This window comes from Cricetulus griseus, assembly GCF_003668045.3.
Source record: "Cricetulus griseus strain 17A/GY chromosome 1 unlocalized genomic scaffold, alternate assembly CriGri-PICRH-1.0 chr1_0, whole genome shotgun sequence".
In the NCBI taxonomy this organism is placed as follows: domain Eukaryota; kingdom Metazoa; phylum Chordata; class Mammalia; order Rodentia; family Cricetidae; genus Cricetulus; species Cricetulus griseus.
The window spans coordinates 213,511,074-213,538,076 of record NW_023276806.1 but is presented as its reverse complement, the minus strand read 5'-3'; the positions used below and the strand labels follow the sequence as shown (position 1 = coordinate 213,538,076).

Sequence of the window (27,003 nt, the reverse complement as noted above, 5' to 3'; positions counted from 1 at the left end):
AGACAGCACTCATAATTGCTGACATATTTTATTTACTGCTATGTGCTTGGCATTAAATGCTTTGTGGCTTTTAACAGATGTTATTTTCCAATAGCTTTATGAGGCAGATATAGTTATTATAGCCATATTGTTTATATTGATTGAAACTGAGCATGGGTTTGGCTAAGATACCTACACTGACACAATGCAACCTTTCTTAGCACAGGAAGCTTGTTAGACTTGCTATTTGGTTATTATGTGACTCTCATGTGGATTATTTTTGTATAAAGATATGCAGAAAAAAAGATACAAGAGGTTATTTAAAGATTAAAAGTGAAGCCTATAATAGCAAACAATTGCCTAAGTTGCACCCCAGTTGATGGTAGGGCATTCATTTAGTGACCATATGGACCCAGTGTTTAGTCCTGAAGCATTTGTTATTTTATCATGTCTGAGACTTCCTTCTTCCTTCTTCTTCTTCTTCTTCTTCTTCTTCTTCTTCTTCTTCTTCTTCTTCTTCTTCTTCTTCTTCTTCTTCTTCTTCCTGATATTCAACTTCTGAGCATTGTGTTAATTATAAGGCATACTAAGGAAGCAAAATTTTCTTCTTCCAAGAACTAAGTACCTGTGGCTACATACAACATTACAGTATTCCTTATAAGTAGCACATTCTAGCTTTAAAAGTGAGAAAACTATGTACATAAAATATAAAAGCAGGAAATTTCATCAAACATCCATGAACTTAAAATATGGGATGTTAGTTTATTGGAAGATAAATATAAACAAGTAAAGACATTGATCAATCAAAAGTTAAATTGAAGTCAATAATCATTAGAATGAGGTATAGAAACTGAGGTTTTTAAGGTTAAATACTGCAAAGTGATCACAGAAGGCAGTGTCAATGCCCTGAATCCAGAAGCTAAATGTTCTAACATAACTCACTTCAATAATTTTAATGGAACATCTATTCTGCAAAGGACCAGATAATTTGGTGGGTGTGACTCTCAAGTTTGAATCAAATGGCTCCCTTAAAATGTACTCCATTCTATTTATTCAGAGGTGTCAAAAATATGGTAAATTTTGGGAGGCAATCCAAATAAAATCAATTCCTAAGCCATGTTTGTTCCAAAAGCATAGCAAATGCTGACCATTCTTTATGTAAACATACTTCCGTTTGTGATGTACCCTCTGTAATCTTTAACATTTAGTAGCACTATGCTCTTAGAAAATGGTTATCTTAAGGGTGCAATATACTATACTGTACAAATGAGGACACCGAGGAAATGTGTCAGAAACTTTGGAAATGCAGGACTACCTCAGAACCTGCTGTCAAATTCAGTGTGGCTATCCCAGTCTCCTCTACTTCACTGGCTATTAAATAGATTTAATTGGTTTATCCTTACTTAGGAAAGTCTTCACTTTATGAAGCTTTAGATGCTGTCAAAATTAAATTGTGTACTGATAGGAAGTAGAATTGTATATTCTGAATATCAGAGGATTGAACTTATTTGGTAAAATGAGGTAATGAAAATATTGTGACTCATTCCATCAATTATTCTATTTATTCTCCCAAATGCTTTGTAATTCAAGGTTTACTAATTCCAAGCATCCATTTCCAACATTAGGCATGAGAATCTAATGTCTTTTTCCATTTCCAGTGTAAAGTAATAGATTTAATGTACTTTGAAAAACCCAGTTACAATTTATGTTTCAAAAATTAGCATTTCATTGCAAAGGCACATTTTTTTCAGCTTAGAAGAGTTGATTGGTGTTCTTAAAACATAGAAAGTGCTCTTAGACATGAATTAAGCATAAAAGCTTTTTCAAAAAACAGAAACACTCAAGCTAAAAGAAGTATTTTAAACATGAATTTAAAATAAATAATTAAATACATTAGTACATTTATATAACATAAAGGTTACATAGGTTCAGAAGAATAATTCTTTCACAAAAGTCTGTTCAGTGAACAGTTACAGAAAATTTCATGTGTTTAAACATGAGCCAAGGATTCAAAACAATTAAGAAATGAAGCATGCTAAATGCTTGTCATTTGTGCTGTTATGACGAAGACCGGATTGATTCATATGAGGGCTTATTACCTAGTTTCTTCTTCTGTTAGTGGGGAATTGTCATGTTAAGAGTCTGGACTTACAGGATGGAGAATCTAAGAGCACTTCATGAAGACTGACTCTAAAGTACTTCTAAAGCTAATAGAAATGGGAAAGCATAATCTAGAAGAGGTCAAACCATCCAGGAGCAAGGGTCTTTGGCAGGGACTAAGGCAAAAGCATCAGCAATTACTGCTTACTTTGCAGTCCCAAAGAGTTCTAAAATTGTTGGGATATTTACATTTTGGGAACTTTTCTGTTAATTAAATGTTTTCTTATGGAGAATGTGGTATGTTACTAAATAAAAACTCATGTCGCTTCGACATGGCTATTAGCAGTATTCGGCTAATTTATATTCTAATAATTCCATTACTGATTAGATCACTTTTTAAGTAGTACCTTGTACTCATCAGTCAAAGAATAACTTAGACATAATTTCTACCACTTAATTATTTTTAAAACAATTTACTAAGATCTAGTCAGTCTATAAAAGTACTTTCTTTTTTTTGCCATGTTTTTAATTGAGGTATACATTTTTCCCACTCCCCTTTCCTTCTCCCCTCTCCCCTTCCACCCTCCCCCATGTCCCCCCCCCATGCTCCCAATTTACTCAGGAGATATTGTCTTTTTCCCCTTCCTAGGCAGATCTCTTAGGGTCCATTTTGTTATCTAGGTTCTCTGTGGTTGTGACCTGTAATCTGGTTGCCCTTCACTTTATACCCAATATCCATTTGTGAGTGAATACATGTTATCACTGTCTTTCTGGGTCTGGGTTACCTCACTCACGATGGCTTTTTGTAGTTCCTTCTGTTTGTCTGCAAATTTTAATATGTCTTTTTTTTTATTGAAGAGTAGTACTCCATTATGAGGGAGATTTGGCTGTGACGTCTTTTACCCCATTGATTTCCAGGGTTGATCCGGCTGATCTTCCTGGTTAGGTGGGTGTCCCCTTCCTCCCTCCCTACTCTGTATGCATCCCTCCCAAACTTAGGGCTCCATCAAAGAGGACAACCTTCCCCGAATGGCAGAGGACCAGTCTTCAGTCTAGGGTATACAAATAGCTGCACTCCCCTGCTATTACCTCCGAACAAGCTCTCAGGCATTAATTCTTTACTGCATTTGTCCAGTGAACCCTACTCAATGTGAAGTATTTCCCCAGATGCTAAATGGCTCTCTTTGATCTGAGTCTTAGTCATTTGCATTGTTCTGTTCTGAAAACACTGGCTTTCTTATAGATAAATACAATAACCCAAAGCAACATGGATAAGAAAGGGTTTATTTGGCTTACAGGTTATATCTGTTGGAAGCCAAGCAAGGACTTTGAGGCAAGACCCTGTAGCAGGAACTGAAGCAGAGATCATGGAGTAATAATACTGACTTGATCTTGGAGGCTTGCTCTGCTTACCTTCTAGTACAACCTAGGACACCTGTCCAGGAATGGCACTGCTCACAGCAAGTGAGCCCACCTATATCAACCATTAATCAAGAGAATAGCCCATAGACATGAACATAGACAAAGCTGATGGAAGCAATTTGCTCAATAGAGGTTTCCCATTCCAAGGTAACTCAGTTTGTTACAAGTTGACAAAAGCTAATCAACACTGTTGACACCGTAAGAGTTGCCCATTGGCGCTGCAGCGGCATAGCTGTTGTAGGGGTAGCCAACTATTTTCTGATACTACTTAAGGCTTTTTCTGCAGGACAAAGTACACTTTTGGTACTAGAAAACTGGTCAAAAACTCCTGCCAAGCTCCCAGGCCCCAGAACTGAAACTAATCTTATTTTGATAAATGTATATAAAATTAAATTGGCATATATATACAGATTAGTGTAGTTCTCAAACATAATTTGATTATGACTCACCACTGACCAAATGAATTCTGTGAAGTTCTTTGCTACAAATGAGAAATCTGAAACACACACACACACACACACACACACACAGAGAGAGAGAGAGAGAGAGAGAGAGAGAGAGAGAGAGAGAGAGAGAGAGAGATACTCCACACTATAGTTACTATTGTTCAGGGGTTCAGGGATTATTGTGGAAGAGGGGGAAGAAAGATTGTAAGACATTAAGACATTGGTCATGGAGTGGTAGAAGGAAACTATTCACTGGACATGACAGAACCACTCTACTCTTGAACTAACAAAAGAAAGAGTTGATTTTGGCTTATGGGTCTAGTGTTGGGGTGGTTAATGTTCATAATGGCAGGGGAGGCATTACAACAAGTAACTAAAGCAGAAAGATGAGAAGACATATCCAACGGATGCTCTCTTGGCCTGCACACATGGGGAAGGGCCTAGGCCTTGCCCAGGATGATGTGGTAGACATTGGGGAGCCCCTTTTGAGGGCCTTACCCTGCCTGGGGAGTGGAGAGGGGATGGCTAGGAGCAGGTGGGATGTTGGGGGGAGGGGGGGAGGGAGAAGGGATTGACATGTGAAGCAAGCTTGCTCCTAATTTGAACTAATAAAAAGAATAAAACAAAAAAAGAAAGTGGAGAGAGAAAACTGGGCGAGTTATAAACTCGCAAAGTCCTTGCCAGAGGCATACTTCCTTCTGTATGTCTTTACAATCGAAAAGCTCCAAAACTGCCACAGGTACCAAGACAAATTGTAGCAACTCATTTGTTTAGTTTTGCATACTTGGAATTCATACAATTAAAGTTTTACCAGTCTTAGCATGGATTTAATGCAATATAACTTTATTTTTATTATGCACTTAGAAGTAGGGTTCCTAAATCATTGTTCATGAGAATTTTCATTTTTATTAGACAATGGCAAACTTACTTTACTCCAATGGTTTTGGAGAGCTCCTTGCTTCATAACCTCACCAATTCTTAGTGTTGCTAATGATTCACTATTAGACATCCCAATGAGTATATGCTGAAGTTTTGGGTTTAAGTAGACAGTTATAGGGTAACCTGTAGCCATGCTTGCTTATAGGGGAACCTATATCCACACCTGCTTAGGGGCTGGCTATAGGTTCCCCTACAGACTGTGAATATTGTTCAGAAAAAATATGACCATTTTATTTTAAATCTTCAAATATGACATGATCTTCCCACAACCTGAACCAGATTAGCTTTCATTACAAATACAGTTGTTGTGAGGTCTGTAAAATCAGTGACATAAGCATATTGATCATGCTCTCTAGCAGAAGACTTCTTCAGTACATAATACAATCAAATGTCATTTTGGCAGAAGAGAAAAAGTAAGTCTGATGACAGGCAAAGGTCTCAGTAGGTGGAGGATCAATTTTAGTCATGGAAACAGCAGGAATCAATATTCAGACCACCAGTCAACAAATACACTGAATGATTTTATAGGGAATAAGAGTGCTGACTGTGCTATTTAGAAAATGGTGACAGATAGATATTGCTCTTCAAATGTCATCACTTCATGTTCCTGTAATTATATTAGAGAATTTTCAAAACATAACCAATCGACCGGGTCCAAGGAACTCAAAAAGTTATGATACATTCAGACATTTCGAACTTGAATATATCTACCCACATATATGCAAGTATACATACAAAGACTTTTGGAAAAGAGTCTTCATCCTCAGTTGTCCTTTTAGTCTTACTACAAGCAATACCACAAGTCACTGCAATTCTCTTAGACCCTCCATGAGTTCAACATAGCCATTATACACACACAGGCTCGTGTTCTCAAAGGACTGTATGCAGACACTAAAGTTTTAAAAGACTATAATTGGCTAGCATGATTTCTAAGACAGAAACTTCTAGAGATACAGAGTCCAAAACTTTAGGATTCGTGCTTAAAGGAGTTTTATTTTGTTTAATAGCATAATGCTCCTATTATAACCTTTCCTCCAAATTACAGATTTGGGTTGATTTGTTTCAAAATGTGTAAGGCTGATGATATATGAGGGAATTTAATGCATTCATTAATACAGGTCATCTGGTTTCCCCAAAATGAGTCTTAGTGTGACTTAACATATATATTACCTGGTCATGATTAAAAAGAGACAAGTGATGAATCTATTTTTTTTAAAGTAGAGATAGAGGAATTAGGTTAAATCAAATATTTACTTATATGAAATCTTGGGCATTTGTTCCAAGCACCTCAAAAATCTTAACTCTCATCTTTATAGTAGTCAAAAAGACAGTAATTACAGAATTCACCATAATTATCTTCAAGAAACATGAAACTATTCTTAAGTATAGAACACTAACAAATTTATTTTTACAAATTCTACTTAGGGGAAATTATATCATGTAATACATAAATGCTATCATAATTTTGAATGGACTTTCTGTGGTTGTGGCTTCAGTGTAGGCACAGTTAAGAAAAAATGCTATTTATTTTAAAGATGGTTGGTTGTGGGAATTTAGAATATGTTTCGCTATGGAAAATATTATGTCTGACCTTTTTATTAAAAATGCAAAATCCTTTCTGATATAAACTTGAACAATATTTCTAATACTAAATTTTTAGTATTTCTAAAAAAAACCTGAGGACCCAAATACAGACAAATGTGGTTAAAATTAGGGAAAGTAGAATTAGCCTGACAAGAATCTTGATAAGGCGCCTTCCATGATGCAGAATGAAACTCAGTGGAAGGAAAGAGACATTTGCCAGAATGAGCTCATTCACAACACCCAGATCTTCCTTTAACTCTGACAGAATTCTGAAAAGCCAATAAATCATAGTCTGCTTCCTATTCTTTCCTTAGAAAAGTGCGTGTTTCCCCACAGGCTGCTGGGCACACATCCAGTTGAATCAGGTCACTTTTGCCTAATAAGTGACTAGTAGAGATCAATATACCTTAAAATATTCATGAGTAAGTATTCATTGCATTGATTTAGACAACTTTTTATATAGTCTTATTTTATAGATAAGATTTAATAAGAACATACCGTTTTTCAAATATTTTGCTCATGTATCTATAAAGCCTTATTTTTAATTCACAGTTTTCTTAATTTTGTTTTCTCTTCTATTTAATAGTCTGACATAATCTATTGTTGATAGTTTAAAATTAGCTTATTTTTTATTAGCAATTGTTACAGTATGAATTATAAGTAAACTGTAAAATAATGATGGGTTTGTAACTTAATCATTGAAAGTAAGAATGAGATCATATCAATGTTTTTCAAATAAGAGAGTAAGAATTCTTCCAAAATCTTATCTCATTGCTCTCACTCTTCTTATGGGAAGCTACTTACTACTTGTAATGGTTTTCTTTGTTTGCTTTATAATTTGCTTCTACCATAGTATGATTAACTTAAAATAAAGGTGCCACTTTTCTTAATATTATATTGTATAAACATACTATATTTTTACTAGACATTCATCATTTGATGGACATGTAGGCTGTTTCCAGTAACTGTGAATAGAGGAGTAAAGAATTTGGATGAGCAGGTATCTCTGCAGTTGGGTATAAAGTCTTTGGGGCATATTCCTAAGAATAGTATAGCTGAACCATGTGTAAGGTTTATTTTCAGAATTCTGAAGGACCTCAACATTGATATCCATAATGGCTACACCAGTTTGCATCCCTACCAACTATAAATGAGTGTTCCCTTTCCTCCACATTTATACCAGCATTTGTCATCATTTGTTTATCTATTTAATCTTTGTTATTTTGAGTTGAGTAAGATGAAATCTCAAGGTAGTTTTAGTTTGCATTTTCCTAACAGCTAAAGTTATTGCACATTTTAAGGTACTTTTTCAATCATTTGTACGTCATCTTTCAAAAATTCTCAGTATTGTTCCATGTCATATTTTTAAAATTATGTTGTTTGATTTTTTGATCCTTAAAGTTTTGAATTTTTGTATATTCTAGATTTGAAACCTCTGTTTACTGTATAGCTGGTGTGGTGGCTTGAATAAGAACAATTCCCTTAGGCTTTGTTGGAGTGGGTGCAGCCTGTTAGAACAGGTGTGGCTTTGTTGGAGAGATTGTGTCACTGGGATTGCTCAAGTCAGGCCCACTGTGTCTCTGTTTCTGTTGCCTGCTCATTTGGATGAAGAACTCTCAGCTACCTCTTCAGCATAATGTCTGTCTGCATGTTGCCATTATTCCTGCCATAATGATAATAGACTAAACGTGTGAAATATAAGCCAGTCCCAACTAAATGCTTTCCTTTGTAAGAGTTTCCATGGTCATGATGATGCGTCTTTACAGTCATAGAACATTTACTATGACATCTATTAAAAATTTTCCCAGGGTATAAATGTCACTTCATTCAATTGATAGTACCCTTGCTGTACAAAAACTCTTTAGTTTCATGAAGTCTCATTTATTATTTACTGATCTTAATGCCCATGTTATTTGCATTCCATTCAAAAAGCTTTGTGAAAAAAGAAATTATGCAATTTGAAGGTAAATAGAATTGGAAACAATCATTCTGAGTAAAATAACCAAGACTAAGAAAGATAAATGCTACATATTCTCTCAATTTTAAATGTTAGCTTAGCTTTGACTCTTTGGCTATTTGTTTTTCATTTGGAATGCCCATAGAGGTCTGGAAATTGCTAAGGGGTATTTTGAGAGGCTTTCTAGGGAGGGGAGATAAAATGCACTGTTATAAATGGGGAATAATGGAACATGAAGGGATAAATTGGGGCAGGAGAGCAGGCATGGTAAAGGAGGGAATATGGAGAGAGATACAGAATACAAAAGAGATTTTGGAAAGTCATATGGAAACTAACTACTTTAGACACTCCCTAAAATATGTATATTCATATACACAAAAAGAGTTGAAATCAAGTCACATTATAATGGGTAACAATATCCCTAGTAGACACAAGAGGTTAAGAATTAAAAAAAAATCCAGTGTCAGGAATAGGTAACTTCTTTTGGCATTGTTTCTGGCCAGTGATGTCTTACAGATCCCCACACATTGCAAAATGTTTATCATTTATACTTTTGATTACCTCTAGAATGCTGTAGTAAGAGCCTATTGTTGAAGAGACCGCACACTCAACTCATAGAACATGGAAAAATCAAGCTGCTACACATCTGGATGCTTCATATCTACTGACTATATTTCATAGTGCTAGAAGGTTCTCTGAATGCCAGTGAGGGAGAAAAGTCATCAATAATCTTACTCAGCTGTGAACCCTGCAAGCTACAATGATGAGCATCCTGACAAAAATATGCCCATTGGGCAACAGTGACACAAATGTTCTGAGGATAACCCATTGCTTTCTGATTGCAATTGAAGTCTGCTCCAAAACATAACTCAGACTTGTTCCAATTATCAGGCCAGAATTTATAGCTAGAAAGGGCATAGGCTCTGAGGGAGAGGGTACGACTATCATTCTGCTTAATGAACACAGCAATAAAACAATTCCTACCCACTCATCATTATACCCATAGACAAATATACCACTTAACCTTCATGAAGGCAGTGTCAATTTGCAGTAAATGGTGATTAGCACGAAGATCCTCAACAGACCAAAGTGCACAGAATTAGAGACTTCTCCGTGATCAGCTGCTAATTGTTGTGGGATATTTGTTCACACTATGTAAAAAATGTGTCATTGTTTCATTCTGATTGGCTTAATAAAGAGCTGAATGGCCAATAGCTAGGCAGAAAAGAATAGGCAGGACTCCAGGCACAGATAGGAACTCCGAGAAGAACAAACCTGGCATTAGTCAGTGAGACATAGAGGGAGTTGGACGTACAAAATGGTGGATGGGTAAAGAATTATGTGGCAGAATTTAGATTCATAGAAACAGGTTAACTTAACTTATAAGAGCTAAGGGAACAAACCTAAGCTAAGGTCAAGCTTTCATAATTAATTAATTAGTCTCCATGTCATTATGTGGGATCTGGTGGTGCAAAGAAAGTACAAGGAAGTGCAACTACAGTTAATGAATCATGTATAGCAAATATCCTCTTTCTGAGGCACAGAAATCATTGAGGGGAAGAGGGTATAAAGGATATAAGATAGTGTATAATTACAAGGAAACAGTGTATTCTGAATACAGTATGCCAGCTGCACATATGAATCCACAGCAGTTGTGAAAACATACATAAAACCTGCATAAGTCCAGAAAGACCAAATCCCAGCATGGAGAGGGGTAGTAGGCATGAACTCATCCCTGTTCAATGGGCTATTCACAATTATTAGATGCTGGGAAAGGGGAAACAGTTTGCTCACACAGTGTAGTCCAGTTAAGCTGACCATATGCCAATGGAAGGACCCATATTGAAGAATATATCGGCATCACAAATTAGATTAGATGGGTTAAAACAACACAGAAAAGGACACAAAGTGGTAAGAAAGGAGTGTAGATCTGGGAAGAGTTTGAAGAGGGCAAGAATATGGTGAAATCATATCGTGTGAAATTCTCAACAAACTAATAAAAGCATATGTAATAAAGGTATCAATGCATTGCAAATGTTTAATTTAAAATAGCAACACATACACACTATGTTTCTTTTGTCATATTTCCCACTATCCTTTTCACAAATCTTCATTAAATCTTTTAAGGTGTCCCACTTAGGATTTTTACTGCAGTGATAAAACACCATGACCAAAAACAGCATAGGGAGAAAAGGGGCTTATTTTATCTCACAACTTGCAGTTCATCAATGAGGGAAGTCAGAGCAAGAACACAGAGGCAGGACTAATACAGAGGCAATGGAGGAGTACTTCTTACTAAATTTCTCTTCATGGCTTGCTTAGCTTGTTTCCTTATAGCACCCAGGGCCACAAGGTCACAGATGGTCCCAACCACAGTGAGCTTGGCTTTTTCACATAAATACTCAATAAGGAAAAAAATGAATCTTGAAATTCACAGGCAAATGGATGGAACTGGAAGTGAAAGACCCGCTCGGAATGCCCCTGAGCCCCCTGCCCCGAAGCTGCCGGGGCCTCCCAAGCCTTCAACCTGGTAGGGCTCGTGCCCCCGGCCTGCCCCGCCTGGCGCCACGCCCCGGGGCTGGGGCCGAGAACGAGCACCGGGTGGGCCGGCACGAGAACGAACACCAAGTGAGCTGGCCTGAAGCCCTGCCCCTGAGCCCCCGCCCGAAGAGAAACACTCCGTCCCAAGGTCTCCGCCCCCAAGGTCAGCCATCAGGAAGGGGGGGGGGAATTGAGTCTGCTGTACCAGACACCAGACCTTGAGAATATGCTGATCTGGAATGGCTCTGTGTCTTATTTGAACCATCCAATAGAAATGATTCTGTATTTCGCCTCATTTGAAAGACTCTGTGTTTCACCTCATTTGAATAACTCTGTACTTTGCCTCATTTGAATAACCCTGTATAGCGCCTCATATACATTGACCAATGGGAATAGCTCTGTACAATGCCTCATTAGAATTATCCAATAGAATCCCTGCTCCTAGCTTGTGCCTTTTTCCCTATATAAGGACCCCTTTCCCTTGGCTCGGGGCGCTTAGCCACACAAAGGCTAAGTCGCCCCGGGTACCCGCGTCTCCAATAAAGCCTCTTGTTTTTTGCATCCAGTTCGTGGCCTCGCTGATTCCTGGGTGTGTGGGTCTCCCTCTACGAAAGTGAGACTAGAAGAACTCCTTTTTTAAGGTATGACAAAGTCAAGACAAAGACTACCAGAAAGTTAGCAGTAGAATGCAGGACTCCAGAGAAGCAGCAACCAGCCAGGACAGAGGCCTAGACTCAGTAGACCCAGAATTCTAGTGAAGAGCTCTGATCTGATTCTTTGGCTCTAGGGCTTCTCTACATGGAGGACAACCATGACAGGGCCCTCAGTGCAGATGGACTTTCTCCAACAAAGGCACACCTCCTAATAGTGACACTATATGAACTCATGGGGGCCAAATATTATGACAGCATTCCCTTGTGTAGTCCTAGCTGTCCTGGAACTTGCTCTGTAGACCAGACTAGCCCCAACTCATAGATCTGCCTATCCATGCCTTCCGAGTGCTGGGATGCACTACTACAGCCTGGCTAGAACTAATATATTTTTATATACACAAAATTATTCCTATTTTTCCTTCCCCTATTTTCTATTTTTTTTACTTTTGGGGGTAATAATTTACTCTTCTCTTAATATATTCTGCGGAATTTTTTCTTTGAGAGTCTACATTTTCGGTCTTTTATTCTTTTAATATGCATTGTATTTAATATGTAAGCACAGTGGCTTGGCTTACATATATTGAGTGTCATCCTCAGTATCAAAACCAGCTAAACTAACCAAATGCACAATAACTCCACATTTGGGGCTTCATGCCTTAGTTCAGACTACTAGCAGTAGTACAGATTGTCATATATAAGGTATCTCATTGTAAAGATCATAATAATTGATACTTTCTTCTTCCCTATGCATCCTTTCCTCATACTGTATAAATAGGTAAATATAGACATTGATTTTCAATTTTTAAATATTTGATGCATTATTCTAAAATTTTCAGGGCTGCTGGTTGGGTGGTAGTATTCACAATCTGGTCCTCAATGGCAAACTGTTAGTCATTGTACTGAAATCTAGGGGCATCTTGCACGTACTATCACCTAAGTATTCTTTAGTTTTGCTGAACAAATTACCAGAAAGGAATTGAAACTCCAGGTGTTGCCCATATTTTCTTCTTCTAGTACAACTGGGCTCTGATTCATCTTAACTGTTCAGGGTGGACTGGGGTTAAGATGTTCTGTTTTTAGAAATTGCCTGAACTCCACTCACTTAGAATAACACTTTTATGTATTTCAGGGAAACTTAAATAGAAACTAATCCTCTTCAGAGGAATAGTCATCTTATCTGTATGGGTTGATAAGTAAATATTAAAATACACAAGGTAAACAGGTATTCAAAGTATGCAGACAGAAGATTTGGGTTTGAAAATATTTGCAGTCTTACAAGTGTCTAACCAGCCCATAACAACTCTCCAAGGGTTAAGCTCTCCAGGACACTTAGAATAGACTTTAGAACTCCTCTTGTATGTGTAGAAAGTCAAAGCAATAATGAAAATCTCTCTACTTCAAAGGAATTATTGCCATTCTCTTCTGTGATAAAGGGTGAAGATGCAAAGAAATCAACACATTCTCAAGACTATGGTTAATGCCTACCTTGAATCAATAGGAAATACAATTTGATAAAAAAAAAGGAGTTCTAAAAAAGAATGTTCTTTGTTCCCTTTCTTGACTTTGACGGAGTGATTACAGGATCAATTTTAAAAGGAAACAGCAGGGAGACTGCACTGCCTTTCTTCATTTTAGCAAGAGATAAACACTTCTATTTCCTGAGAACCGGCAGGCACATTCTTTATACAGATTATCATGTTTTCACATTTAATATTCACCTTTCTATTGATTGAAGCTACATTTTAATCCATCATCAAATACACTTAAAATGTTTTTTTTTTTATCAAATTAGAACACTAGGATATTATACTGGAAAAGAAAGGTAAGGCTCCTTTATGACTCAGACATGCTTTGGTTTGTCATTTCCCCTAACTGAAATCAATAGCTCATATAGATCATATTTTCAGTTCACCTGTATGGCCCGAATTTTGTATTTAAACCCATACTGCTAAGAAATACTACAAATATGTATAACAAAATCTTGGAAAATCTAAATATAACTTTTTGAACTGAAATTGAAAATTTAAAAATATAATTTTTAAAAGTAAAATGTATGAGCAGTCAGCAAATTGTCAATATCAATAGTGGGTAATTTTAGAAACAGAGAGTATAAGCAGCAGACTACTTGTGTATAACAGAATTGATGTGATTATAGTATAATTTTAACTTTTTAGGTAGATAAATGATAGTTTGAAGTGATAGATTTCTTGATATTTATGTTTAGAATGTGAAACTTGCCCAATGGATTCATGACTTTAACAGTTAGTTTCTCCTAGAAGTGGGTCACTCTCTAGTGTGACACACTTTTAGCCTCTTCTTTTTTAGCCTCTCATCACTGCTTGTCCAGTCTATGCTTCTTGACTAAGGACACAGTGTGTCTAGTGGTTTTTTGATCATGTAGCCTTACCTTTCCCATCAAGATGGACTGGATCCATTCTTTCACAGTGAGCCATGTAAACCCTTTCTTCTTAAGTTAATTTAATTAGGTCTTTGTCACAATAGTGAGAAAAGTAAAGAGCATACTCTCAAATGGTGGCCCCAGATGTTTACACACAGAGCTCAGATACACATTTTTCAACACCATGAAAATGTTTTTTCCCTTAATGCAATTTTATGACATGGATATGTTACAAAATAAATTGGAAGTTGGTAATATAACTTTTGTCTTTATTTATTTGTTGAATAGCCATTTGAAGCATTTCTTCTTTTAATTATGATAAGATGTTTCTTATTAAACATATGGCTATAGATCCCTTCTTTGTAAAGTGAATGTGTGATGTTGGAGCATGACAGCACCCACATGGCCAATTAAAAACAATTTCACTACACTGAAAATCTTGGGACTATTCCTAGGTAACTTTCTTTCATTTCTAAAGTTTGTGGTTTTTCCTATTATTTTATTTTTTAAAGAAAGATCAAAACCATTTATTTCAGCTTCCCTTTCACCCTCCTATGGCTGGAGTTCTGTTTCTGAATAATGAGCACACCATCCTACAAACACTTCTCATTTGAATAGAATGGTGTACATATTTGCCTCTTTCATGAACTCTTGTCATTCACAGAAACTCATCTCACACTTCTGCATGGGAATTATGATAGGTAAATTTTTTATTTTTGAATTCTTATAGGTTACTAAGTCTTCTGGAAGCTACTAAATGCTTTCTCACAGCTCAGATTTTAGCATAAATTTTTTAAACTTTTTAACAGTTTGTGTTCCTTTGGTTAACACAAGTCATCTCCTGGAACCTCTCTCTGTTGTATGTGTGTATGCTTGTGCACATGTGTGAGGCACAATTTACATATCAAATATCTCTCTTAAAGGCCCATGAGGCATGATCTCTAGGGTGCTGTTATTAGGAGATTTTGTTGTTGTTGATGTTTTTAAGTTAGGAGTCATGTCTTCAGGCCATTAAACACATGTCTTGAAGGGGATAGGAGATTCTTGATTCTTTCCTCTTTTTCTTCCTTTTGTTGCTTGGCCATGAAGTGAATGTAATATTTTTACTATGTGATTCAGCATCTCCATCAGAAGCAACGATCCCTCTCTTCATAGACTAGAACTTCCAAAATTGTGAGTCAATATAAACTCTTCTGACATAAGTTGCTTGTATCACATACCTTGTTGCAGTAATAGAAAACTGACTAACAGACTTCACACATGAACCTACATTCAGTGTTATAATCACTGGGTTTCAGAAAACTGACTCTCTAAAAATCATATCTAAGGATAAAATTTTGTTCAAGAAATTCTTCAAAATCTAGGGATTCTTTTTCATGGCATCCTGTTTATTTTTTATCCTCAAGAAAAGGTAGTATCTATGTGCTCCCGTGAACTGACACTTAAAACTAATGGAATTTGAAGGCATGTCCGGATGTTAGTAGGGTGTGCAATTTAATGCCAAACTTTATCTAACATCTGAGAGGCAAAACTGGAATTTGCAATGAGGGCAATAACAAAAAATTATGTAAAGAAAAAAATTGAATGGCATTTCTTGAAAAAAAGTGGTGTCTAGGGATAAAAGACAGAAATTAGTGATGGACTAGAGACTTATTGGTAGCCTATTATGTGGAGATAGTACTAAGAAATAGGCATGTAAAGATAATAAGGCACTATCCAGCAGTGACTGTCAGTACTACTATGGAGCTTCAGATTGACTGCTTTCCAAATGTTATAAAGGGTACAGTGGTGACAAAAGGGGGAAAGCAGAGGACAAATAGCAGGGTGAAATGACAGAGAGCATTTTGTAATTACAAAATTGCTTTGAACTTCACCAAGAAGCCACCAGGAAGCCAGCAAGTGATTGTAAAACAGCCAAATTGTGTAATCTAGCAAGGGAGGATTCAGGGTAAGTATCCTAATGGATACATAAAGAATACTTGATACTATAACAGCAGTATCTCCAGTATCTTCCTTGGTTCTTCCCAATTATAGCAATTCTTTCAGATCAGCATCCTGGAGGGTACTACCAGAACTTTCATTCAAGACAAATTAACTTTTCTCACCTGAACTAATGTTATGGCCCCTTCACTTCTTCCTTTCTGCTCATTAAATTTCAGTCTTAACAAAACCATGTAAATAATTATTCAAAAGAGATGCCAGTGGTTGCTTGTTTAAGTCTGGAAATTCCTATCTTATGATGAAAGCCCTGGAATGTTCCCTTCCTGTGCAAACTCTTTAAACCCATCCTGCAAGTTGTCTCCCACTAAATAACTTCCCTGCAAGCACACTGAGTACTTGGCTGTCTTTCTGATATTCAGAGCATTTATCTCAAGGTGTTGCATCAAAGGTACTTTTTGCTCTTTACTGTGGGCTACACTCATGTGGAATTTGTCTTTGTATCTAATATATGTCCCTCTACATCATCACTCTATCAACAGGATTAAGTTGTGGTAACATGTTCTAGGATATTAAAATTAGAGACGAGATCATCTTTGGAAGAAAGATGATGGACTTAAATTTGGTAGACAGTGGGTTTGAAATACCAGGAGGAGAAGGACTTGGGTGTGGCTTCCCAGTGGCAGAGAATTGGAGTGGAGTGTTAACATTTAAGAAAGTAGAAGAGAAAGGGTACAGTCTGTAGGAAACCGAGAAAGTAGGCTGCAGTCAATTAAATATGACTACCAATTCTAGTGAATACCTTACATCAAAATGCGTGATGTTTCAAAATTCTTTTGGTCTGGTTAGCTTTAAGAGTAATTTTGACCACATGATTTGGGGCAGGGTTGTTAAGTTGATCTCTGAAGATTTCTGAAAACTTGACAGTAAGTGGTTATTTTTAGCTGAGTCAGTGAAATCACAAGGAGATAAATATGACAGAGAATCCTTATACCAATCCAAGGAGCAAAGGAGAGGATGGAGAATGTAATGACTGAGATACCATCTCTCTAGTTATGCAATAAACTCTTGCCTAATGTGACCATCACTTATTCTTTGTATCTATTCTGGTTTAAGATGACCCACATGTAAGAAAACTGACTGTTCTGTCTCTGTTGTTAACTTATTGCTGCAGAATGGCAACATGGGGTCTGTCTTCTCTTAAATTGGACATTGAGAATGATAGTGAAGAGTCAACTGGGGAATTTATATGAATAGGTGGTAAATACTCAAATATTTAAATGAATTTCATGGAAAGTCTTTGCCTAATTTGCTCTACTTAAAAAATCCACAATATATTCCTCTTGTTAGCTATAATGTTTCAACTAAAAAATCATTGACTTAGTTTCATCACTTTTTGTCAGAAAGGAAAGTAACTTTTGTCAACAACATAACAAAATATATTATAGCAAACAGAGATCAGTATACTAGATACTTGACTTAAAAAACTTCCATATAAAATTGTGGTTACTATGCAGCGACATTGAAGAATATCCTATTGTATTAAATTTTCTAAAAGCATACAATGACTTTCATCTTTACAACAAATTAAATAAGAATCTCAACCCAATTATATAAAATAAACTCCAACAAATAGTGTTAGCTGATCCTAATTGTAAGCAAGAGACCTCAGATTTAAACACAATACCCAATCTAATTATATTTGAAACACATTAACAGGCATAACATTCTACTGGAAGGGAACTTCTTAAGAGATTTATTACTTAAATTATAGAGAGAATATTTGGTTATAGAATGGGTTCTTGCATTTACAAGATCAGCTTTTTCATATAATGGCCATATAATTTGTGCTAGGAAATAGATTTCAGTGCCTGTAAATGATCATACAGGTGAAATGTTATTATCAGCTAGCTGGATAGGAAAGTGCATTGGACTGGTTTAAGATGACCCACATTTAAGAAAATTGGCTGTTCAGAGCTTTCACTCAAGTTACATAAGTCAATCCTCCTGGGGTAAAGTTCCATTATACATTAAATAAATTTTAGGCTAATTACTAGTCTGAATTCTTTTATGTCATACTATTCTTGCTTGTCATTGGTGACAATTTTGATAAAATATGAATCAAAAAGCTATTGTGTGATAGAAAATGACAAAAATATTTATGAATATGATTTTTAATCAGACTTTAAAATATTTTGATATTTAAAAATAATAATCTGTCTAAATGCCTGCTCTGACTCTTTACATATATTGCCTTCTAAGTTCTTTTAACCTCTAAAAATAAAATAGAATTATTTAAATTCCACAGAGGAACCCAGTAACACAGACACTTTTGAGAGCAAAAGGGCTGCTATTAGTAATAAGTTAAAGAAACCAGTCATCTCTTTCATACCGAAGGACACTTATAATTAGCTGTGGTCTGCCTCATGTTTCTTCTCTATCTTCCTAGGATTTTTTTTGTTTTTGTTTTGTTTTTATTTTTGATTTTGGAGACATGATTTCTCTGGGTAGCTTTGGAGCCCATCCTGGCACTTGCTCTGTAGACCAGGCTGGCCTCGAACTCACAGAGATCCACCTGCCTCTGCCTCCCAGGTGCTGGTATTAAAGACATGTGCCACCAACACCCAGCCCTTCCTGGAATTTTTATTGATGCATTTGATTCAAAACTCATATCTTCTTTGACTACTTCCAAATTTCTTGTATCTCTCTTCATGCTAACAGAGGTAATGTACAAATTCTCCTATTTTATTTTAAAGGACACATTGACTTGTTTTGGTGCTGTTGTTATGCAGGGAATGTAGAGTGCCACACATTTGTCAACAAAAATGAACCACCAAAGTGTTCTTCTAAAATAGAACCAACATATTCTCATGGTCAGTCCTATCTAGGCTAGAAGATACTCTCTTCCTAGCCTCGGTTGTTTCTTTTAGTTTAGATAATATTTCTACCCTTTTGCTTATCATGGAATACTCTTCCTTAATAACACACTGCCCATGGTCAACATGGATCTCAGGAAATTTCTTTCGTTTTTTTTTTTTTTTTTTTTTTTAATTCATCTCCAGTTCTCCTGATAAAGCCTCATTCTTCACCTTTGGCTGATGGCTTTTATTTACTAGGCTCTTGGAATGAGAGGATAGTACTAACCTTATTTGATCCCCCTTATTTCTTCCAGTTAGCAGCTGTGGTCCAGTGATTGATGCCAAAAATATAAAAACTATCTCCTTTCCTTCTAGTATCCTAGTTTTTAAGCTTAATTTATAATGCTAACATTTCATCAAATGAGACTCAATGTGAAGATCAGGTTCCACCGAGCAGAAGATAAAGTCAACCACATAAAACCCAAAACAAAACGACAACAACAAAAACCCACTCTCTTTCCGTTTCCTGACCACCATGATATGAGATGCTCTTCTCTAACATGAAGACCTCGTGCCTCTGAAGCTGTGAACCAAAATAAATGCTCCTCTTAAATTATTTTCTTTGGGTGTTTTGTCACAACAATAATGTTTGACTAACATGTTGCCATTCCTACTTGAGTCATTTATTCTTATTATCGTTCTGTTTTTTTCTTGGAGTGTACTCTAAATAAACTCCAGAATCTGAATCTTTGATTAATGCACAAGTCCAGAAGAATCCACAATGTTTCTGGGTCAGTTCATATATTTAGTTTTGACCAACAGCTCTAGCATTTTTATCCATAGAAAGCCTTGATCTACACCCCATATTCCTTGTCCCTTCTGATCCTACATTCCCTACAAATGATTTTTTAATAAGTATCCATGTGGATAAATTGACCCAGTGTCAATTATTGTAATTTGCATAAAAATAAAAACAGTTTTCTGATGCTTAAAATAAAATAGAATAACAATTTGTCTCATCTGATCTACTTTGGATCCTATTATTTAGAGGTAAAATATTCAGTAGCTACAGATTTATTCTTGTGTTTACCTTAAGATATGAAAAAGGCATATATCCATATTCCTCTTGATACTATTCAATGAAGAACCAGCAGGAAGTACTCAAGAAATATTATGCATCTTTATTTTCTTCTGCTTAGATGGGGATACGTGCTGTTACATGCTGTTACAGAGCGAAGAAATTGGTGGTAAAACTTCTGAAAAGCTTAGCAGCTACATGATAAGTCACTGCCAAAAATAACAGAACCTCATATAGGTGTTTTTATTCAGTTCTATTGGTACTTAAATGATAAATTAAAATAGTTCTCCAAGCAAGCAGAATTCTTGTTTTTGAGGTTTCTCTCATGGTAATCCCAACATAATGTTACCATAAGTCAAAATAGCCACTGTTTTTATTCTTAATTACTTTCATTCATAAATTGTACAATATTTTCCTTCTTTTTTTCCATTCAGTGGCCAAGCATCTGCTAAGAAGTAATTTCTGGGGCAACGCTTTAGTTTGGTTGAGTTTGAGGCCGTTCCTTATCTCATGGTGAGAAAGGGACAGTATAGTGGCAGGAGCATGCACTGGACTCCTCATCACCTTAATCTTTGACGGAGAGCAAGTCGAGGTAGGATAGGAGGCAGGGCCTGACAAGAAACCTTAAGCTGGTGATCCTCTTCCTCCAACTTTTCCCCATATCCTAAACAGTCCACAATCTCCCCAAACAGGCCCATCAGTTAGAGATAAAGTACTCAAGCCCATGAGCCTCTGGGTGACATTTCATATCCAAAACATAAAGTAGACTTTCTTTTGCATTTGGAAAATCTAGTCAGAGGTCTACGGCACTTTGTCTTTGGGTGGAATAGCTATTCCACTCAAGAATGATAAAGCAAACACTGCCAAATCCAAACAAGTGATTCCTTTCTGTGCTCACAACTGCATCTATAATGTCCATGGAATAAAAGGTCTTACTGGCTAAATTACAGTATCTTTTATAGGGCTGGGATGTACCTCAGCAACTGAGCCCCTGCCTAGACATACAAATATACTTTTTGTCTTCAAAAAATTATGAATCAGGGATGACATTGAATTGTGCCTGTTAGTATCATTAATCAAACATTGTTTACTAACCAGAGTAAAGGAAGAAATACATAACAAATCTATCAACATTTGAAACTGTTATGAGTTTTTTTTTTAACTGTTTATGAAAGATTAGGCAAGACCATGGGGAGTTTGGGAGCAGAATAATGTCAACAGTCTGAAAGACTCCTCTAAGAAAACACTGATGCTATATTTCTTTCACTTTTTATGAGAAATATAAAGAATATTTTGTTTATAGGTTCAAGCTATAATACTATAGCTCCCCCAAACTCCTAATTATTTTATTGGTTATTTTGAGACACTTTTCATAGCTCAGACTAGTTTGGAACTTGCTATATAAATCAAGCCTGCTTGAACTCTGCATGTTCTTCTCAGCCTCCCAAGAACTGAAGCACAGACACAAATAGACCACCACACCCCTTTGCAATTTAGTGGTCGTTGTTCTGCTTCGAACCAATTTGGAAACAAAACACTCTCAGCCCACAACGTTTATACCTTTAAGTAAAATACAAATATACCATGGGAACTAAGGATGAATCAGATATTCTCAAAGGTATGACACCCCATAGGATTGTGCCTTTTGCTAATCCTGAAGTGGGGCCTCTAATTGCGCTAGAGATCCAGCATCAGCTTTATTCAGGATCTTCAGTTTTGACTACACATAAGCTGTTTTTCTCCTCTCAGACTATCTTTGTACGCTCTTTCCTGTGCAATTTTCTGGTACCTGCCCCCATCTTCGAGAGAGTCTGCATAAAACTGCCTTGGCCCTTCTTGCCTCCTTTCCCACCCCTGTTCCACACAAAACACTTAGAGAAATGAACAGCAGCTAAAGCCCTAATGGTCTCTGGAAGCCTACATAAGAATATTTCAGAACAAAGCAAATAGAGACTTCAGATGTTTTTGTGTTGTTAACAAAGTTGTGAAATTTGTGAGGAATGTGAGACCAGAAAATTCTTTTTAATATTTTCGGGATTCATTTTCTCTAATTCTTCATGTCCCTAGTTGAACGTTAACTTAATTATAAAACAAAATCTATAGCTGCAGCTCCAGCCTGAGGGTAAAGTCTGCACTACTAATCAATGTTAATTCCCTGGGCCCAATTTAATTACAAAGCAACATTTGGTACAGCTGCTAAACACTTACCAGGTGACCACACGATGATATGGGAGAAGGATTTACAGGTCTCTAGTCTTGCTCACACACTTTCAGCACAGCTATGAATCAGTCATGTACAAATTTGAGCAAACCCTTGGATTCATCCTAAAGATTTGTTTGACTTTCCACATCTCTGTAGCTATGCCTAAGTTACACCTTTGATAAATCAGTATTGGCTATTATGTACAAGGTCACTGTACTGATGGAAGAGATGTCCTAGTAAAGCAACAAAGTAGCAATTGGACAATGTATGCACACCTCTTAGCTGATTTCATTCATTTCTCTTTCAGTGATGTAGACACAGGGAAAGTAACCCACATGTATTATGAGATAGCAACCTGTGTTTTGGTTATCACAAATAGTATTTTATAATACAATTGGACTTATCTAACATATCTCTACTTTTTAAAAATATTCCACAAAAAGGAAAAGATATGATTACTTGTGTTACTAATAGTTTTCAGTTGACAAAATTAAGGTTAACCACCGATATTATTTAAATAGGCAGCCCTTCCCCTATATAAACTATTTTCAATTTTCATGATATTTATTAAGATATTTACATCAAATAAAATAGGTTTGATCATTTTATTGTTGGCTAACATAGAGGCAGAAATTTGATGATTAGTTCATGTCTATTGGAGCTTTTTGCTTCCTTAAAATACTCATTTTGCAATACTTGGGACTTGAAGACCTTCCTAGGATTTCAGAAGATGGAGAAAAGTTATTTGAACTGAGAAAAGAAGTTAGGAAACAGTATATTAAAAAAGTTAAATATCACTGGCTGATTTTCAGCAACTGAGATTATAGAGTACACTTAATTCAAATTAGGGTTGGAAGTGTGAGTTCTCAGTCATGCTCAAAGAGAAGCAAAGATAGTTTCTTTCTTTTGTTTTGCTTTCCAGGCTTAGAATGCCAATCTTTATCTCCTTTTCTTTCTATTTTAAGTAGAAAAGGAAAGCTAAAGTCTGGATGTATCATTCCTTATTGTACTTCATAAAACAAAGCAGAGGACATAAATTAATCATGAAAGGTCTGCAGCAATAATCTTCCCCATGGTTCAGTTTCAAGCACCAGCTCAGATTCTACCCAGTGTTGCCATGTGTAGCTACTGCAGACCCTGAGTAGGATAACAAATTATGCTTAAAAGGTGAAGGGCTAATTTCTCAGTGATAGCAATGTCTGTTTCCCACCTCAGAGAGAATTCTCCCTACTACTGAGCAGTGTCTGAGTCACAGGAGGAAACTATTTTGCTTGCTGGAAGAAAACAGGATAGAAGGAATTATGATACCTACCAGATGTTTCAGTGCTCCACAGGGGGCACCACGATACTTCTGCTTATGCTGCAGACAGCATAGACTGTCAGACCATGGGACTCTGGGGTTCAATGCTCACACTTCACTGAGATGCAGAGTCATAGGATTTGAGAGTGAGCAGGACCCTTAGAGATCGTCCATTCAGAGGGCTTAAAACTCTAAGAGCCCTATGATTCAAAAGTGTGGCTCAAGAATTGCTGAGTATGTGCTGGGAGTTTTCTTCCCAAAAGGGGCATCATTCATAAGAAGAATGTAAATGTGTTATGTCAGATACCACATCAGTACATAATATTTTACTAAGTACAAACTAATTGTAGAATCCAAAATCATACTCTTGTTGATGAAAAGAATTTTGTGGACAGCAACCTTCCACTGTCTGAGCTACTTCCATGGAAGGGGGGAGACACTGATTTAGACACATTGTGCTGTGACAGGCCTTGTGGTATGTGGGCTCAGAAACTAAATTATATCATTTAGACAGGTTAAGTGGGAATTAAGGACTTCTAGAGTCATGTCAATGATTCTTTTGTTTATTATTTACATTTAATAACCAAGCAAATGGAACAATATTACTTAGAAAATTTTGCCTTTCCTTGTTATTTTAACAAGGAAATAAACTTGTTCTTCAAATAATAAATAAATTTGTTCTTCAAAACATTCTTCTGTTGATGCTGAATTATCTTATCCCACCTCATCTGTTCTAATTTCAAAGTTAAAAATACTGTGTCCATTGTTAGTGGAATGGATAGAGAAGATGTGGTAGATACAAAATGAAATATTTCATTCATAAAGAATAACAGAATTATACTGTTTGCATGAAAATGTATACAACTGAAGATAATTGTGTTATGTGAATTATGACATGCGTAGAGAGACAAGTATCACAAGTTTTGTCTCATTTGTGGATTCTGAATATTTATATAGAGGAATAAAGTCTCATATGTGTATTCGACATGAGAACAGAAAACAATGTAAGTGCGCAAAGGAGACTAGCAGGAGGAAGGAGGAAAGAGGGGGAGGAGGGTTGCTAGTGGGGTAAATGCACAGAAAATGTCCTTATGAAACAGAACTATATATAACAAATATACAGCTATCAAAATATTATTAATAAAGATGCAAAATAAAATCGATACTCTGGATAGTTAATGGAATATCTGTACTCAGCAACAATGAGATAGAGGAAAGAAGAGATAGAAGGAGGGAGGGAGAGAGGAAGAGAAAGAGAGAGAGAGAGAGAGAGAGAGAGAGAGAGAGAGAGAGAGAGAGAGAGAGAGAGATCTGATTTTAATATAAGGTAAAACCACGTTCTGCAAGCTGAGTATTTTTTAAGGAACTGTGACAAAGCATGCATCTTACCATCACTGTTGATGCACACAACCTCTTGCACTTGAGTGCCAGGCCCACAGGCTTTTCCATTATCTGGTTCACAGTCTCCGAGTCTCACTGCTTTCCAGTCATAGCAGGATGGCTCTTCACAGGGAATGGCTTCCAGTAAGTGAGGACAGTTTCCAGTTGCCCCAGAACCTCCAGTAGGCTCATTAGTAATGCGCCGCTTCCTTAGCTTGAATCCTGAGTCATTGGGGAAGGAAAGAAATGTTTTGTTTGTGCCAGAGTTGTAATATTTCAGAAAGGGGATTTAACCCCAGAGTGAATGTGGATGAGGGTAGAAGGAAAGAGTCATGAATGAATAACCAGTGTCTACATTACCAAATTGAAGCATAATGTGAGACCACCAGCATTTATTGGTAGAAGGAAAAAAGGAAGCAAGGCAGGGGTGAAGGGGAGGAGAGAGGGAGGGAGGGAGAAAGAAGGGAAGGAAGGAGCAAGAAGAATCAAGTAGTTTATGGTTCAATTATTCTCCTCTGCCCCTTTATACCACTGCATTCTTTCTCTCCCACCCTTTAAAACCTCCTTCTGCTGCCTAAGGTACCCTACTAACTGTTCATTCTCTATGTTATTCTGAAGTAAATATCCATATTTAAAGATTCCAAGCTAACATCACAAATGAGAGAAAGCATGTCGCATTTGTCTTTCTGGCTCTGTGTTACCTCATTTCAAATGAAGATTTAAACATTCTGATGGGATGGGAGAGTAGGATAGAGGAGGAATAGATTAACTAACATAAGACCTTTTGAAAAAGTCATATGGAAACAGAGTAGTGGAGAACTCTCCAAATATATATGTATACACATACATAAAAGACTTTAATGAAGTGATCCAAGAATGGAGGGATATTCTACCTAGGTACCATACGCTAGCACAAAATGCCCAATCACAGGAATGGGTTTTCTCTTTTGAGGTTGTTGGCCACTGGGTCCCATAGATTTCCAAACACCATAGTTTATTGCTAGTGCTCTTGGCTATCATGCAGAGATTGATGGTAATACACTACATAAGTGAGTCATAGACCAGGAGAAACTAAGCTCTAAGCTTGTATCAGCCTGGAAGCTTTAGACCTGCTCAAACTTTTATAGTGCTAGATGGTGCTGCACACATAACCCAAAGAGAAATAGTAATTATCTATCTTAACCCAGCTTTGAACTCTTAAATCTACAATAATGACTGGCCTAACATGTCATGTCCACTGGTTTAATAGTGGTATAAATATTATGAGAGTGTCAAACCACTTTTTGATTGGATGTCAGGCCACTTTACAAGATGAAACCCGAATCTGGCAAGTTACCAAGAATGTGGAGCTATGTAGGATAGGCCCTAGGGAAGAACCTGAAACTATTGTTCTGCTAAATGGACATAGTATTTTGAAACAACTCCTAGTGACTTATCATTGGACCCAGAGAATGACAAATCTCTAAACTGTCACCATAGAAGCTTCTGCAGTGGATAGTGATTAATACAGAGTCTCACAACTGGTCAAAGGACAAAGAATAAGAGACTGTAGAATACTCAGTCCTAAATAAGTTATCTGAGCCACATACCCAGCTCATGGATCATTGTAATAGAAGGGCTGGAGGTAGTGAATGACTATAAGGAAACACAAATGACAGTTGTTCAGATGAACTGATGGCAGTTTTGACAGAATACACAAGATCTACAAAACATCAAGCCAGACGAGGAAAACAAAGCATCATATAAAGTATACCTCCCAATTTTACTCAATTCGTGGATGTTTTGAACAGGACATGTCACCATTACATACCTTTTCTCCCTTGTTGGTCATTACAGTTTTCATAAGTACAAGGTCCCCAGGCAGACCAAGGTGAAACTTCACATTCAACTGGACAAGGAATGTGGCACAGCTGTGTGGTGTTAGGAACAGGGACACTGCACAATTTTGAGTCCACTGGTTTCGAGGCTGTTTGGATAAAAATATAGACATCTCTTAAAATTTAGACAAAAACAGATGTTATGGTCCAAACTAGAATTTGTATGTGTGTGCAGAGGATTAAATTTGAAGATGTGTCATTAAGATACTATCCCAAGATTTCTCTGCTATGTGCTGAGAATAGAAGGGGAACTAAGAGGGTAAATGAGAAAAAGAGAAGTGCATTCATCAAATAGAGCTGAACTGGGACTCTGACAAGTTGCTTGGCTTGTAACTGTTGGGTCTTGCAGT

General features: G+C 36.7%; 1 protein-coding gene across 4 annotated transcripts in view; it reads right to left on the bottom strand.

The window, feature by feature from the left end:
• Thsd7a (thrombospondin type 1 domain containing 7A) overlaps positions 1-27,003 on the bottom strand; it is a 402,619-nt gene that overhangs the window by 113,434 nt on the left and 262,182 nt on the right. For all 4 annotated transcript variants that reach the window (XM_035450549.1, XM_027389923.2, XM_035450550.1 and 1 more), the window contains 2 exons: positions 26,587-26,742; positions 24,786-24,998 (listed from right to left, as the gene is read on the bottom strand). In XM_035450549.1, the coding sequence (XP_035306440.1) occupies positions 24,786-24,998; positions 26,587-26,742 (369 nt within the window). The remainder of the gene's footprint in view (positions 1-24,785; positions 24,999-26,586; positions 26,743-27,003) is intronic.